This window comes from Geotrypetes seraphini, chromosome 13, assembly GCF_902459505.1.
Source record: "Geotrypetes seraphini chromosome 13, aGeoSer1.1, whole genome shotgun sequence".
In the NCBI taxonomy this organism is placed as follows: domain Eukaryota; kingdom Metazoa; phylum Chordata; class Amphibia; order Gymnophiona; family Dermophiidae; genus Geotrypetes; species Geotrypetes seraphini.
Window position 1 is genome coordinate 72,750,029 of NC_047096.1, and position 16,351 is coordinate 72,766,379.

The window sequence follows — 16,351 nt, forward strand, 5'->3', positions numbered from 1 at the left end:
TTAAAATTGGTAAAATGTATGAATAAGACCTACAATTCAAATAAAATCTCTTTAACAGAAATGATTTTAAACAGGTTTATTCAGAAACTAGCATGGTTTTCAGAAAGGCATTTGTATCACTAATTTAAGAGAAAAACTGATGTACTTTCCTCCATATAATATACTTAGGTTCTAGGATTTCAAATTCATAAATATGGCAAAATTTAAATAATTGTTTTACATTAATAAAGAGGTTATGAATTTATTTTTCCCATATGTTCTGGGTTACTTTTTTTTTTTTAGAATATATATTGAATTTATACCTAAAGTTCTTTACATCACAATCAAAACTGTTCTTTATGTAGCTAGACAGCAACCCAGCAGGCTGCTTACAAGTCATTTTGATTCATTATTTGGAAATATTAAGAGGAAAAATAGATCCGTTAGATTTTAACACCTACACTGTAGAATCGGTTCAAAGAGTCAAAGTCAGAATTGATATTTTGGTGAAGTATCTTTATCACAGTTTACAATTATTTAGTGATGCTTTGCACCTTAGTACAGATTTATATGCAAATTTGAATGCATTCAAACTTGGTTGGCTAGCATTTGTTCATATTTTGCATTATAAGAGCTCAGCTGGATGGGCTAATTATGTTATTGTAATTTGAATCTCTACTGCTGCATCATGGAGGAAAATGAAATAAAAAATAACATAGGATTTCTTTGCTTGTTCTTAAATTCTAATATTTCTCTATTTGATGCTTCTACTTGAATCTTGTTTTACTACTTAGCCTTTATGGTGCTGCAAGAAATGCATTCCAAGAAACAGAAATGTCTTGCTATAATTTGCATATCTTTACTGTTGTGCTACCAACTGAGAACAAATGTTTACTATGCCATTTTAGCAACCCTGACAATGTCCCTTTCGGTAACACTTTGGTTAATCCAGAAGAATCAAATTACCTTTACTAACCTGTTATCATGACAACTCAAAATTTGGTGTGAGAAGAGATATCTTCATGCAAATATGCTAAGAAATTACAGATTAGTCAGAGAAGTACACATTGCTTCATTAAAAAAAAAAAGTTACTAAACTACCAATTTGGAAGGAAAAATGAACATTAAAATTCAAAAGAATATATATTTCATATAGCCTGATATTGCTACATAATAGTGCATTATTCTTTCTGATGACATTAGTTTTTGATTACTTCACTTCTCTGACTATTGACATTACTGTTGCTCATGTTTTCATAGACTTTATCTTCAGCATTCACAATTTCCTGCAAAGTCTTCTCCATATCCACTGGTCCAGCAGTAAAAGCACTTTTTGGCAAGGTCATCTGAAGAGCACACCAAAGTGCTGTGCGTGCTTTCCTTGTAGCAACAGCCATTTCTTTAATTGCAGAAGCGAGGGCAAACACATCTATTATTTAAAAAAATAGAAAGAACTTTGTTCTTAGTAGGGATTTTGCCTTACCACTGTATATTTCATGTTCTATTGTTTTCCCACTAGTCTGAGCATTGTGATATATTCCCTTTCATGTTGAAATGAAAAACCAGTGCAATTGCTGATCTTACCAGGTTTTCTCTCCTTATAGCTCTGTTATTTCCTTTTTTTTCCAGTTAAGAAAATTTCTAAAATGTCTTAACTGAAAAATATATATATAATTAGGTAAAAGTTGCAATAAAGCACAGTTACTTACCGTAACAGGTGTTATCCAGGGACAGCAGGTAGATATTCTCACGTATGGGTGACGTCACCGACGGAGCCCTGGTACAGACCACTTTAAAAGTGCATCACCACTTTAAGATCTTAGAAAATTTGCGAAAGCCCGAATCGCACATGTGTGAGTGCCTTCCTGCCTGACGTAAGGCGCGCGGACCCTCAGTTAAGATAAGCCAGCTAAGAAACCAATCCGGGGAGGTGGGTGGGTTGTGAGAATATCTGCCTGCTGACCCTGGACAACACTTGTTACGGTAACTAACTGTGCTTTATCCCAGGACAAGTAGGCAGCATATTTTCACGTATGGGTGACCTCCAAGCTAACAGAAATGGGATGGTGGGGAGATGGCCTTTAGGAAAATAAATTTTGTAACAGAATGGCCAAAGCACCCATCTCATCTGGAGAAAGTCCTCCAGTAGTGAAAAGTGAAGGTATGAACTGAGGACCAGGTGGCAGCTTTACAGATTTCCTCAATAGCAGTAGATCTAAGGAAAGCTACAGAAACTGCCGTAGTTCTAATTTTATGGGCTGTGACACGACTCTCCAGTGCCAGTCCAGTCTGAGCATAACAGAATGAGATGCAGGCAGCTAGCCAGTTGGAAATCGTTCTCTTGGAAACAGGATGCCCCAACTTGTTTGGATCAAAAGATATGAACAATTGGGGAGATGTTCGATGAGGCTTTGACTGGTCAATGAAATAGGCTATAGCTCTTTTACAGTCCAAAGTATGCAAAGCGGTTTCCCCAGCATGAGAATGAGGTTGAGGAAAAAACACTGGTAGAACAATTGACTGATTGAGGTGAAAGACAGTGACAACTTTTGGATGAAACTTTGGATTTGTACGCAGAACCACTTTGTCATGAAGAAAAACGGTGAAGGGTGGATCTGCTACTAATGCTTGTAACTCACTGATCCTTCTGGCAATAAGGAAGACCACTTTCCAGGTAAATAAACTTAAGAAGAGCTGTGGCCATTGGTTCCAATGGTGGCTGCATTAAACTGGAAAGCAATATATTAAGGTCCCAGACAACAGGTGTGAGTTTGAGAGGTGGTTTAACATTGAAAAGCCCCTTCATAAATCTGGAGATCAAAGGGTGAGCAGTAAGAGGTTTACCGTTGACTGGTGCATGAAAAGCTGTAATAACGCTGAGAGGACTCTGACAGATGTAGATTGAGACCAGTAAGAGAGATGAACAGAAAATCCAACACCAAATCCACAGATAATGAGTTTGGATTATGATGATGAAGAAGACACCAGGAAGAGAACCGAGTCCACTTTTGTTGATAACATTGGCTGGTTTCCTGGATGCATCAAGAATATGATGAACAGACATGCGGTGGGTTGCTGAAGTGGAGTGGGAATGCGCTGTTGAAGAAAAGAGCAGAGGAAGCAGAAATCAGCAAGGTCGATGGCCAGAGACTGCTAGAAGCAGTGGTGGATGGCGGTGACCACAAGTGCCCAAGCACAGCAACTACCCACGTTGAGAAGTATCAGCGGGAGGGGTAACGGTAAACCAGCCATAGAAAAAATGAACGCTATGGCGATCCATATATGAACATAAGCAATGCCTCTGCCGGGTCAGACCTGAGGTCCATTGTGCCCAGCAGTCTGCTCATGCGGCGGCCCAACAGGTCCAGGACTTGTGCAGTAATCCTCTATCTATACCTCTCTATCCCCTTTTCCAGCAGGAAATTGTCCAATCCTTTCTTGAACCCCAGTACCGTACTCTGCCCTATTACGCTCACTGGAAGCGCATTCCAGGTGTCCACCACACGTTGGGTAAAGAAGAACTTCCTAGCATTCGTTTTGATTCTGTCCCATTTCAACTAAAAAACTGAGGGACCGCGTGCCCTGTGTCGGGCAGGAAGGCACTTGCGCATACGCGGTTCGAGCTATCGTGAATTTTCTAGATCTTAAAGGGGCGATGCACTTTTAAAGTGGTCCATACCTGGGCTCCATCGGTTACGTCACCCATACGTGAGAATATGCTGTCTGCTTGTCCTGGGATAAAAAGAGTTTATGTCCTTATCTTGATAATATCTTTTTCAGTAGATAGGTGTGTCTTTCTGGACAAGCAGGTTATCTCCCTATGGCCGCAAACCATATGCATTAAGAATTCTTTCCAAAAATACTAGGACTAGGGGGGCATATGATTAAATTACTAAGTAGTAAATTCATTACAAACTGGAGAAAATATTTCTTCACTTAATTGTTAAACTCTGGAATTCATTGCCAGAGAATATAGTGAAAGCAGTTAACTTACCAGGGTTTAAAAAAGGTTTGGATAATTTCCTAAAAGAGACATCCATAAGCTATTATTAATATGGCTTGGAGAAATCACTGCTTATTCATAGAATAAGTAGTATAAAATCTATTTTTCTCCTTGGGATCTTGCCAGGTACTTGTGACAGTTGGCCACTGCTGGAAACTAGATACTGGGTTTCATAGATACTTTGGTCTGTCCCAGTATGGCAACTCTTATATTCTTATGTAACACCCCAGCTCATCTGAACTGAGACATTTAGAACAGGAGTCAAGTATTAAAGACGATCAGGAGGTTGAGAAAGACCATCCATTCACTTGCTGGAGCACACCATTATGTGCGATAAAGCTCAGCTAAATGCTCTTTATCTCTACTAGCTAGCAGATGGTCATAACCTACAAGTCTCTGGATTCACCTGCTGCTGGATGACAAGGAAATATGAGGTTGACATAAAAGATCTAACAGAGCAAATGCATTGTAACACACAGAAAAAAAAAGATTGAAATACCATTTATATGTGCCAACTCAAAGTCACTTTCTGGTCAAAAATCACACAACACCCTTCTTGTCCTCAGATAAATTCTGTTACTCAAGCAGAGCAGCCTGAGTATTGCTCACGTGAAGCAGTGCAGAAGCTTCCATACTGTTTCTTCAGCTTTTCATGTTCTAATTTCTTTTTTTTGTTGTTAATGTATCCCCTCTTTTACGAATGCATAGCGCGGGTTTTAGTGCCGGCAGCGGCGGTAACTGCTCCGACGCCCATAGGAATTCTATAAGCGTCGGAGCAGTTACCGCTGCTGCCGGCGCTAAAACCCACACTATGCATTTGCAAAAGAGGGGGTTAGTGTTTGTAATTCTCAGCTAATAAACTTTCAAAATCAAATATCAGAACAAAAGTTAATAATTACTGTTAATACCTCTATCATCCTGGCAACGAGGAACACCTTGTCTTTGCCGATTTGATGCATTAACAATTTCATCCTTTCTACGTGCCTGAACAATGTGAATTGCCTCCAACTGTCTATCAAGGGCTGTCAAAATATTGGCGTGCAGAGGAGAACTACGGAATCGTTCCATTTTTTCCCAGTAAAGTTACAACCTGTGCCAAAGTTTGATAGAACACAATCTTAGATTAAATGTTTAATACAGTTATCTACATTGCTCAAAGAGCAGTATAAATATTTTGCACCTGAAATGAAATGGGATATGTAAATTAATCATTTAAAAAACTGCTAGGTAGTACATATTTCAAATCAGCTACCTTCCAAAACCAAATCATTAATGTTTAAGAAACTTTTCTATCACTGAAAAATTATGTTAAAAAAAAGTATATAATCTAACTATACAGGTCGAGGGACATTTTCGATAGGACACCTACGTCTGAGTTTGGACATTCTGGGAAAGATGTCCAGAAATCCAATAGAAAAAAATGGAAGATTAGGTTTTCACCTTTGATAATCTTCTGTTAGTCCCTGGAAGATTTAGGACGCTAGGTGTTCAATACCTTCCCACAATCTGGGAGTTGAAGAAATTCAAACATTTTTCTGAGCAAATGCTCCTCCCACCTTAGAGTTAGAGCCCACTGCAGTTCAGTCTCAAAGCAAAGCAACATATCTTAACAAATCCATGTCAAAGAAAGGAGTACTGGAGAAGCTCCCCAGCAACAAACAATTTGTGACTGGTCTGCTCCACAAAACATGAAAACAAACACAAAGGCAGCACAGAAAAACATTGAGGAACAATGTAGAACTAACCTTCAGTGTGCAACGAGAACCCACATGAAACAACCTTCAGAAATGCATACTTACAGAAGTGGAAAACCTCCCACAAGATCCGTCAACTGGCTGGTAGATCCTGAAGCCTAGTAGGAGGATAAGCAAGGCAGAAAGCAGGCGATTCAGAACGAGAAGGTGGGCCATACTGAATCCTCGCAGGGGACTAACAGAAAGCACAGTTACTTACCGTAACAGGTGTTATCCAGAAACAGAAGGCAGATATTCCCACAGATGGGTGATATCATCCAGAGCCCGGTATGGACAGTGAACTGTCATTTTAAAAACTTTTAAAGTGCTCGCGACTATCCGCACTGAGCATGCCTTCCCGCCTGAAGAGGCTCGCAGTACCTCAGTTCTATAAGCAAGCTAAGAAGCCAACTAGGGAAGATGGGTGGGATGTGAGAATATCTGCCTGCTGTCTCCGGATAAAGCAGTTACGTACTGTAATCGGTGTTATGCAGGGCATAGAGAGAGTAGAGATGGACAGATTCTTCAAATTTTCAAAAAATAAAAGAACAAGAGGGCACTCGGAAAAGTTGAAAGGGGACAGATTCAAAACAAATGTCAGGAAGTTATTCTTTACCCAACGCGTGGTGGACACTTGGAATGCACTTCCAGAGGATGTAATAGGGCAGAGAATGGTACTGGGGTTTAAGAAAGGATTGAGGATTGTGCAAAACAGATTGAAGGAAATAAGTTCTAAATAGTATTGAGAAGATATAAACTACAAGCAAGAGGACATTAAATAGAATGGATCTGCAAGCAAGATGAGAGTTAGACTGTGACTTTGTAAGCCTTACAATTTTCATTTGCATAAAAGGGGAAGTCTGCTGTGATATATGGAATAAGACATTGTAATGGAAATTCTCTAAATGCAGCAGAGGATTTTTTGAAGATGGTTCTGGTATATAGTTGGCCTGACCTTAAAATAAAAATGACAGAGCTACGATGGTCAAAAAAAAAAAAAAAAAAAAAGGAACAGGGTTTGTATATGTAGAATGTGAAGGATCTATGATTGGTACCACAAGTTTGAAATTGTGGTCATTGTAAATCTTTATCCAAAACAATTGGAAAAGAGATTTAAGGTGGATCAAAAGATGAGACTGAGAATGTATAAACAGTAGTGTGAGAGGATAGAAATTGATATGGATCTGCAAGCAAGAGGAGATTTGAAAGGAGACTTTATGAGACATATAGCATCTTATTACAAGAAAAGGAAATTTGTTGTTATGTATGGACTATAGTTTTAAAATTGCAAATCTATTAATGCAACAAGAGTCATAATATTGTTGTTTGGGATAAAAATTGGTCTGAACTTAATATAAATAATGGTGGATATACGAGGAGATTAAAAAAAAAAAAAAAAAAAATTAATTAGAAGTTTTGGTAAAAGCGAAGGATGTAAGGAAAGTTTGGATGTTATAATATAAAGCATATGATATAAGAGAATGTTGTGAATGGAGTGGAAATTAAAAAGGGTAGCAAATATGCTAGTGTGGAAATGGGTATGGAATGTTAGGAGGGTTATGTTAAAGGGATAAAAATTGTTGTTTTGGGGAATTTATTGACTTTTTGAATAGGAAAAGTTAGGAAAAAAGATTTCCATTATATATTTAATAATATTTAAAAGTGATATTTAACTTGAGGGAATGTGATGTAATCTGACATGAAAGATGGATGTGGTTTGGATGAATGTAATTTTAAAATTTGGTGTGATTATTTATGTATTTCAATAATATCTTAATGGAAATGAGTGAGTAGAGAAGGGAGGGTTCATGAGAGATGGGGGAAAGGAAAGGAAAAAAAAAAGAAAAAAGAGGTAATCCTTGATAAAAAAGTCTTGTGTGATAAAATGATATTCATTTTAATATGATAATGATCTGGCTAATGGTTTTAAAATTATAATATAGCTTGTGGGGAGTTTATCTATTGCCTAGTCAAGGTGTGCGTTTCAAAGTTGGCAAGTAATTTAAGGGAGGGATGGGAGGGGGAGGGGATTAAGAATATGGGAAGGGGTATAGGGGAGGGGATGGGTTCTAATAATAATTTTAAAAAGGGGAAAAGAGGTTATAATATTGATGTGAAGAATATTATTGATTATTGTTTTGATTTGATATAATGACTTTAAAAATTTTTTCAATAAATGTTAATGGTCTCAACCACCCGATAAAAAGGAAAAAAGTATTGCTATATTTAAAAAAACAAAATGCGGATGTCTATTTCATACAGAAGACTCACCTTAATGGAGATGAATCAAAAAAGCTAATTGGTAATTGGGTGAGAGATTGCTTTTTTGCACCGGCGGTGGGGAAAAAAGCTGGGGTAGCAATTTTAATAAATAAAAAATGTTCAGCAGGATTTAATATGGTGAAAGCAGATAAATTAGGAAGATGGGTGCATGTGAACATGAGTATGGGCAATAATACTGTGGCGCTATTTAATGTGTACGTACCTAATTCGAATCAAATTGAATATTTTAAAACTCTACAACCAATAATTTTACCACTGGCTGCTAATAATTTGATAGTAGCAGGAGATTTTAATGCTGTTGTGGACCCTTTATTGGATAAAAAACCTAGTAAAATTTTAAAATCTTTAGGGTTGGATAATTTTATAAATTCTTGCAATTTAAAAGATATATGGAGAATTCTTCATTTTAATGATCGAGATTTTTCGTTTTATTCACATGTTCATAAATCTTTTTCTAGAATTGATTATATTCTTGTTTCTGATGGGCTAATACAAGATGTTACACAAGCCTCTATAGAACCAATAATTTTATCAGATCATGGAGGAGTGTGGATTTCTTTAAATTTTAATGACCCGGATAATGGTAGGCCTGTACGGAGATTTAATAATGCATTGCTTGCATATCCAAAATTTTGTGAAGAATTTCAATTAAAAATGGATGAATATTTTCAAAATAATATTACAGAGGAAATATCTACAGAAATAATATGGGATGCTTTTAAAGCAACGATGAGAGGGCAAATTATATCATTTTCAGCTTATTCTAAAAAACAATTAAATAAGCAATTTACGGAACTGGAACACGAAATAAAAGATTTAGAATTAAAATTGATTAATAAGTGGGAGAATTCTACGTTGCAAACTTTATTAAAAGCAAAATATAAATATAATGAGATTTCTTCTAATTTGGCTAAAAAAAATATTATGTGTCAGCAAGCTTTGTATTATGGTAGTTCAAATAAGGCGGGAAGATTATTGGCTAATTATCTTAAAGTGAAAAAAAGAAAGATGAAATTGAATGCAATAAAAGATGAAAAAGGTGAAACTCATTTTCAGATTGGTCCTATTTTAAAACAGTTTTTAAATTATTATAAAAACCTGTATTCTTCTGAGTCTTATTTAAATAAAGAAAAAGATGGTATAGTGTTTTTAAATAATATTGAAGGTCCGAAGATTCCTGATCATATAAAAAGAAGTTTGGAAAATCCAATATCTTTACAAGAATTACAAACAGCATTGAAATCTCTTAGAGTAGGGACCGCTCCAGGTGGTGATGGTTTTACGGTAGAGTTTTATAAAGCATTTCAAAATACTCTTTTACCTCATTTATTAAATTTATATCAGAATCAACTAAAGAAAGGTTGTATATCAGGCACTATGGCAGAATCATTAACTATTGTTTTGCCGAAGCCAAATAAAGATCCCATGTTGGTTTCAAATTACAGGCCTATTTCGTTGATAAATGTAGATGGTAAATTATTAGCCAAACTTTTGGCTACATGTTTGGCAAAAGCTCTTCCTCACATAGTTGGTATGCATCAAACAGGGTTTGTTGCTCAGAGACACTCTTCTAATAATACCAGATTGGCATTGCAAATGTTATATTTAACAAAAGAAATTGGAGATCCGGCTTTTTCTGTGTCTCTAGATGCAGAGAAAGCTTTTGATCGTGTGGAATGGACATTTATGTATCAGGCCATGGAGTGGTTTGGTATTGGTTCGGGATTTATACAAATGATTAAAACTCTGTATAGCTCTCCTGTTGCTAGATTATATATCAATAATAATTTTTCTGATTGTTTTAAATTGCAAAGGGGAGTTAGACAGGGATGTCCTTTGTCTCCTTTACTTTTTGATATAGTGCTTGAACCCTTATTATTAGCTATTCAACAAGAGGAGGAGATACAGGGTATACCGCATAAAGATAAAGAATATAAAGTTTCTGCATATGCGGATGATATATTACTTCATTTGAGGAATCCGGAAACAACCATTCCAAATTTATTGGTTTTGATTGAAAGATTTGGAAAGTTTTCAGGATATAAAATAAATTGGACTAAATCAGAAGTTCTTCCTTTAAATGTGCATTGCACAAAAGGATTATTTGACTCATTACCTTTTATTTGGAAAGAAGAAGGAATAAAATACTTAGGTATATGGATAAAAAACACGCTTGATGAGACAATTATAATAAATGAAAAAAGTTTATTGCAAAAAGTAACAGAGTTATGTGAGCAATGGAATCCTTTACATTTATCTTGGTGGGGAAGAGTTCAAACTGTCAAAATGATGATATTGCCTGTGGTTTGTTATCAAATGGGAATGATACCAGTTTTTTTTCAGGGGTCTTTTTACAAAAAGTTAAATAATATTCTTAGTAAATTTATTTGGCTGGGTAAAGCTGTAAGAATTGCTCTAGTGACTTTACAAAAACCAATTGAGGAGGGAGGGGTAAATTTTCCAAATTTTTATAGGTTTCATCAATCCTATATATTGCGCCAAGGTATGTATTGGGTCCTCCCAGAACTCATGGAGAAGCTTCCAGATTGGTTATGGTTGGAGTGGCAGCTCATGTCTCCTATCAGGCTTCGTCATCTACTTAGCATTAAAATGCCTAGAATGAGGAAAACCAATAGGATATTAATGGACACATGGACAACATTAAAGTATGTAAACAACTTAACTCCTATTACTATTCAAAAATCTACTTGTCAAAATATATGGCTGAACTCCAAGATACAAATAGGCGGTTTTATGATTGTCTGGAAGGATTGGATTGAAGCAGGAATACGTACTTTAAATGATGTTATTAATGATGGTAAGCTGCTGGAGTTTTCACAATTGCAACATAAATTTGGACTTAATAAAAAACAAAGTTATAAGTGGTTGCAATTGAAGCAGGCTATTCAGGCAGGGTTCCCTGAATGGAAGTCTTTAAATACTCATTTTACTCTAGAATTCTTATGCTTCCAGGCAGATTTTATGGGTCACCAGGCCGCACAGTGGTATAAAACATTATCTGGATATTTAAATAAAAAACCAAGGACTGTACTTAGAGATATTTGGAGCATTGAGATTAAGCATCAAATTAATGCATCTCAATGGCCACGTATTTGGTCTTGGAGGATAAGATGTACAATGTCTGCGTCTATGAGGCAAACATGGTTTTTCCTGTTGCATAGAGCACTCTGGACCCCTGTTCGCTTACAAAAATTGGATTGCTCTAAGTCTAATAGATGTTGGCATTGTCATCTTGAGGCTGGAACTCTAGATCATTTATTATTTTATTGTCCTTTTATTAATAATTTTTGGAAATTGATCTGGGGTCAAATAAATTGTATGTTAGAGAATCCTGTGGCCCTATCATATGACACAGTTTTGTTTGGAATGTCTATGAGGGCCAAAAGTCAAATTTCATCGAATAATAACAAACTGTTAATGATTTTAACAGGAGTTGCCATCCAACATATAACACATAACTGGAAAGACTATAGAGGATTGAATTATTGTTTCTGGTGGAGTTCGGTTTGTCAAGTGTATGAAATGGAAAAAACATTGGCAATCAAGAGAGGTTATTATAAGAAATTTAAAGAGGTGTGGAGAGCATTAATTGAGTATTATAATAAATAAATAATTATATTTATCCCCATTAAAGAGGTGTGGAGAGCATTAATTGAGTATTATAATAAATAAATAATTATATTTATCCCCATTAAATATATGTAGGGGGGAGGAGGGATGGGTGGGTTTTATGACATTATGAGGGGTAATATATGGAAATGGAGGGAGGGGAGATAGTTTATGGTATAAAATGAATGTAGAGTTTCAAGTGAAGAATGTATAGTATGACTTGAATTATTGTACACTTGTTTGCATAATGTAAAAACGAATAAAGATTTTTTTTTTTTAAAAAAGAAAGGATTGGACAATTTCCTGCTGGAAAAAGGGATAGAGGGGTATAGATAAAGGATTACTGCCCAGGTCCTGTACCTGTTGGGCCGCTGCGTGAGCGGACTGCTGGGCACGATGGACCTCAGGTCTGACCCAGCAGAGACATCGCTTATGTTCTTGTGACAGCATGTAGATATTCTCACATATGGGTGATGTCATCCACTGAGTCCCGGTATGGACAGCATTAAAAGTGTAGTATCACTAAGTTTTTAGAAACTTCACGACTGCCTGCACTGCACATGCACGAGTGCCTTCCTCCCCAATGTAGGCTCGTGGTTACTCAGTTCTGTAAGCAAGCTAAGAAGCCAACCAGGGAAGGTGGGTGGGTTGTGAGAATATCTGCCTGCTGTCCCTGGATAACACCCGTTACGGTAAGTAACTGTCTTTATCCCAAGACAAGCAGGCAGCATACTCTCACATATGGGACTCCCTAGCTTACAACAAAGGGATGAAGGGAGAGTTGGCCATTAAGAAAATTAATTTTGCAATACTGCTTGTCCGAAGTCACCATCTTGTCTAGAACAGGATTTCAGAAAGTAGTGAGATGTGAATGTGAACTGAGGACCAAGTAGCAGCTTTACAGATCTCATTAATGGGAATGGAACGTAAGAAAGGAACTGAAGCTATCATAGATCAGATCTTATGTGCTGTATACCAGTGTTCTTCAACTGCCAGTCAGTGGACTGGTCCCTGTCCACAGAAATTTTCTGCCAGTCCGCAGGGCCAGCACGTTCATTGGGCCGGCTCCCTGAGTGCTGCAGTGCAGTGCACAAAGCCACAGAAATATCAATTCGCACGCATTTGACTCCTTCACACTCACACGCCAAGCATCCTTCTTCACATGCATTCGGGGATTGGGGTCATCTCCCCATGGTCTGCCATCCTTTGGGCATTCCCTGGTCCAGCATGCTTTTCTGTCTGCCCCCCCTTCGTGATCCTGCATAATCCCTCTCAAACCCCAACTTCTTCCCCATCCTACCCACCCCCCCTCTGACGCAACTTCTCTATCTCGGCCACGTTCCGCCCTACCGGACACAGGAAACTGCGTTAGGGGGCGAGACGCTGGGCAAGGGAAAGCGTTGTGTTAGAGGATGTTGGGATGCTGGTGTAAGAAAGCTCTTGGGTGAACTCAAACAACTTGGGAAGGAGGAGTTTGAAAGAATGAGGGTGAAATGCTGGACTAGGACTAGGGGTTTGGACTTTGAGAGAAATAGTGGAGGAAGAGAACCTGAAAATGAAGGATAGATGCTGGACTGGGGATCGGGGCTTGTGCTTGAGGGAGCAATAGCAAAGGGATCGTGTGTGAGCTGCTGAGTGTCCTCTTCCAGTTTGCTTTTCACCACACTTGAGGGCCCTTTTACCAAACTGTGGTAAAAAGTGGCCACTTTTACCCTGGAATAAAATGATTATTTTCCCCATTAATATTCATGTACTAATTTTCTTATGTGGCCATTAGCATGTAGTGAGCTCCTACTGCCACACATAGATGGTAGGAGCTTGGGTAAGCATGGGCTAATCGCTTAGTACGTGGCTATGTAGCCATACTAAGCCAGTAGTACAAAACTCTCCACCCTTAGATCTAATCCCAGGGCTAAAAAAATTATTAGGACATTCAGGAAGTGCACACACCTGAAAATTACTATGGGATGTCTCAGTGCTCCCTGCAGGAAGTTATTTTGTTTTTGCTACAGTAAGCACACTGGTTTATGAAAAGGGCCTCTTGGAGCTTCTGAGATCTTGAACTGCTTTAATCTCCTTTAGCTCCTGTATTGGAGATGGCTTGGAACTGCTTGGAGGAAGGGCACAGGACCTGTCCTTGGAAATAAATGAGAAAAGAGTTCAGGGCAATGTCAGAAGGAAAGCTTCCGGAGGAGCTGCTGCCCACAGCCCTCAGAGAGCTGGTGACGGAAGGCGAGCACTCGGCGTTCAATGCCGAGGTCAGGGCCTACCGGACCCAAACGCGTTCCCCTCGCTATCTCAAAACCCAAAGAGACATTTTCCTTTTGGAAGGGGCCAGACTGGGCATGGCCCCAGAAGTTCCTGGGAGGCAGCTCTGCCCCTCCCCCAGTATGGAGCAAACTGCTTGACTGTGGCCAGGGAGGGGGTCATTTCCGTTGGGTTTAGCCCCCTCCCACTCGCATCCTTGATCCCAAATACATTGACCGCGGCTTTCTGAGTTTTGTCCTGGCCAGGTGCGGATAGCGAAGGGATGGAAGGGCCTTTGGGAGCTCAGGTTGATTTCCCGCACGCGATGGTGTGTCCCTGAAAACTAAGGGGACAGCGAGTTGACACTAGCATTTACAGGGTACATTTTGCCCAGGATAATTGGACTATAGATTGGATTTAAGAGCTGATTACCCCTTGGACAAACCAGAAGGCAAGGCACAGCATGGAGGGAGAGAGACACCAACGGTAGGATGAATGCTTTTATTGGTTTTATTTAGTGATTGATTTGTCTGTTCAGGAAGAAATGCATTTGTTTCTTTTCCTCTGTGGTTGTACTGCTTGTAGAGTATTATTGCATCTTAGGATTTGATTGTAAATATTAGTACTTTTAGGTTTTGGTCCTGCATTAGCATGGGGTTATGTTGAAAAGCACACAGGGTGCTTTGTGTATTTTAATTTTGTAGTTAACCATTATGTGTTGTTAATACAATTATATTGTGTGTATATATGAAAAATGAATGGAAAAAATTGTATAATTAGTACTATTATGGGGGCAGGGTCTGGGGTGGAGATGGGCACGACTTAGCCCAGTGTTCAACTGCCGGTCTGCGGACCGGTGCCGGTCCACATAATAATTATTTTATTTCTGCCGGTCCATAGGTGTCAAAAGGCTGAAGAATACTGCTGTATACGACCCTGTGTTGTAGCCCAGCCTGAGCATAGCAAAAGGCAATACAGGCCACCAACCATGTGGAAATACTTCTCTTGGATACAGGCCAGCCCAACCTGTTAGGATTAAAGGATAGGAACAGTTGAAGAGATGTTCTATGTGGATTAGTCCCCTGTAAGTAATAAGTCAAAGTTTGTTTGCAGTGCAAAGTATGAAGAGCCGTTTCTTGAGGCGTGGGAAAAAAACACTGGAAGCACGATGAATTGATTCAAATGAAATTCTGTGACTACTTTTGGGAGGAATTTTTTTTTTTTTTTAAATAACAGCTTTTATTGAAATACACCTCAAGCATTACATAACATATAGCATACAGCAGCAAGAAAATACAGTGCAATCAACCACACTCCAAAAAAGAAAAACACCCGAAGTGTAGCCAAGAACAAATACAAATATCATCCCCCCAATTCAACAATAACAAACTACAAAACCCACCAAAATACAGTCAAAATCCCCCCTCCCCCCACCCCCCAGGGACAAAACACAGTTCCCACAACACCCAATTAGGTCGAGAAGCATCTAATATCAGAGAGAAAAAAACAAAGAATGGAATAGGGATATAAAAATAAAGGTTCCCCCCAGTCTCCGCTATCCCAGTCCAGCCGCATAGTCGACTCAGTGCCCCAGTCCACCCCTGCCACTAATCCCCACAGATGCCCGAAATCTGCGCCAAATATGAGCATAGCCATGAAGTTTGCCATGACGTAGAGCTGTATATGGTAAAGAAGTTGCCAAGTAAGCAAACGATGCTCCACCATGGCCCACGTGGGAGGGAGCACCTGATTCCAAAGGGAGGCAATTGGGAGGAATTTTAGATGGGTGCAAAGCATTACTTTATCATGGTGGAATACTGTAAAAAGGCTGGTCCGCCACCAGCGCTTGGAGCTCGCTCACTTGATGAGCAGAAGTAATGGAGAATAGAAATACCTCTTTCAAAGTGAGATATTTGAAAAGAGCCGAAGACATTGATTGAAAAGGAGGCTTCATCAGTTGAGAGAGAACACTGAGGTCCCAAACCCCTGGAGGTGGTATGAGAGGCGGTTTGATACTGAAAAGTCATTTCATGAATCTAGAAACAAGAGGATGAGCAGTCAAAGATTTACTGTTGATTGATCCATGAAAAGCACTGATGGCATTAAGATGAACTCTGACTGAAGAAGTTTTAAGACCTGAGTTGGAGAATGAAGAAGATAGAAATAAAGGAGTTTTTTTCCTTTAGAGTGGCTTACCTTTGGTAAATTACCACGGAGCTTTTTTCTTTTTGAAATTAAAATGCCACACTCTAAGAAGAAGGGGACTGTGAGAGCCGTTTTACCAGCTTGCTCGTCGTCTCCAATTCAACAAACTATTCTCCAGCTGCTCAGCAGGCAGGTAACCCTCAGACCGGCAATCAGGGGTTTGGTTCTGCACTGGAATTGAGCGTGAGAGCTCTGCCCCGAAGGAGTTGCAGATGGAAGGAAACATCGGAGTAGCTGGTGATCCAGCATCAGAATCTGCAATAACTCTGAG

At 38.7% G+C, this 16,351-nt stretch overlaps 1 protein-coding gene across 1 annotated transcript in view; it reads right to left on the minus strand.

Annotated features, from left to right (window-relative positions):
* Nucleotides 1-208: 208 nt before the first annotated feature.
* The window catches only part of MEIOC (meiosis specific with coiled-coil domain), a 170,273-nt gene continuing 154,130 nt past the window's right edge, over nucleotides 209-16,351 (minus strand). Inside the window, 3 exon segments of the mRNA XM_033919289.1 lie at nucleotides 209-1,408; nucleotides 4,891-5,053; nucleotides 5,055-5,072. Coding sequence (XP_033775180.1) covers nucleotides 1,179-1,408; nucleotides 4,891-5,053; nucleotides 5,055-5,072 — 411 coding nt within the window. The 3' untranslated portion in view covers nucleotides 209-1,178.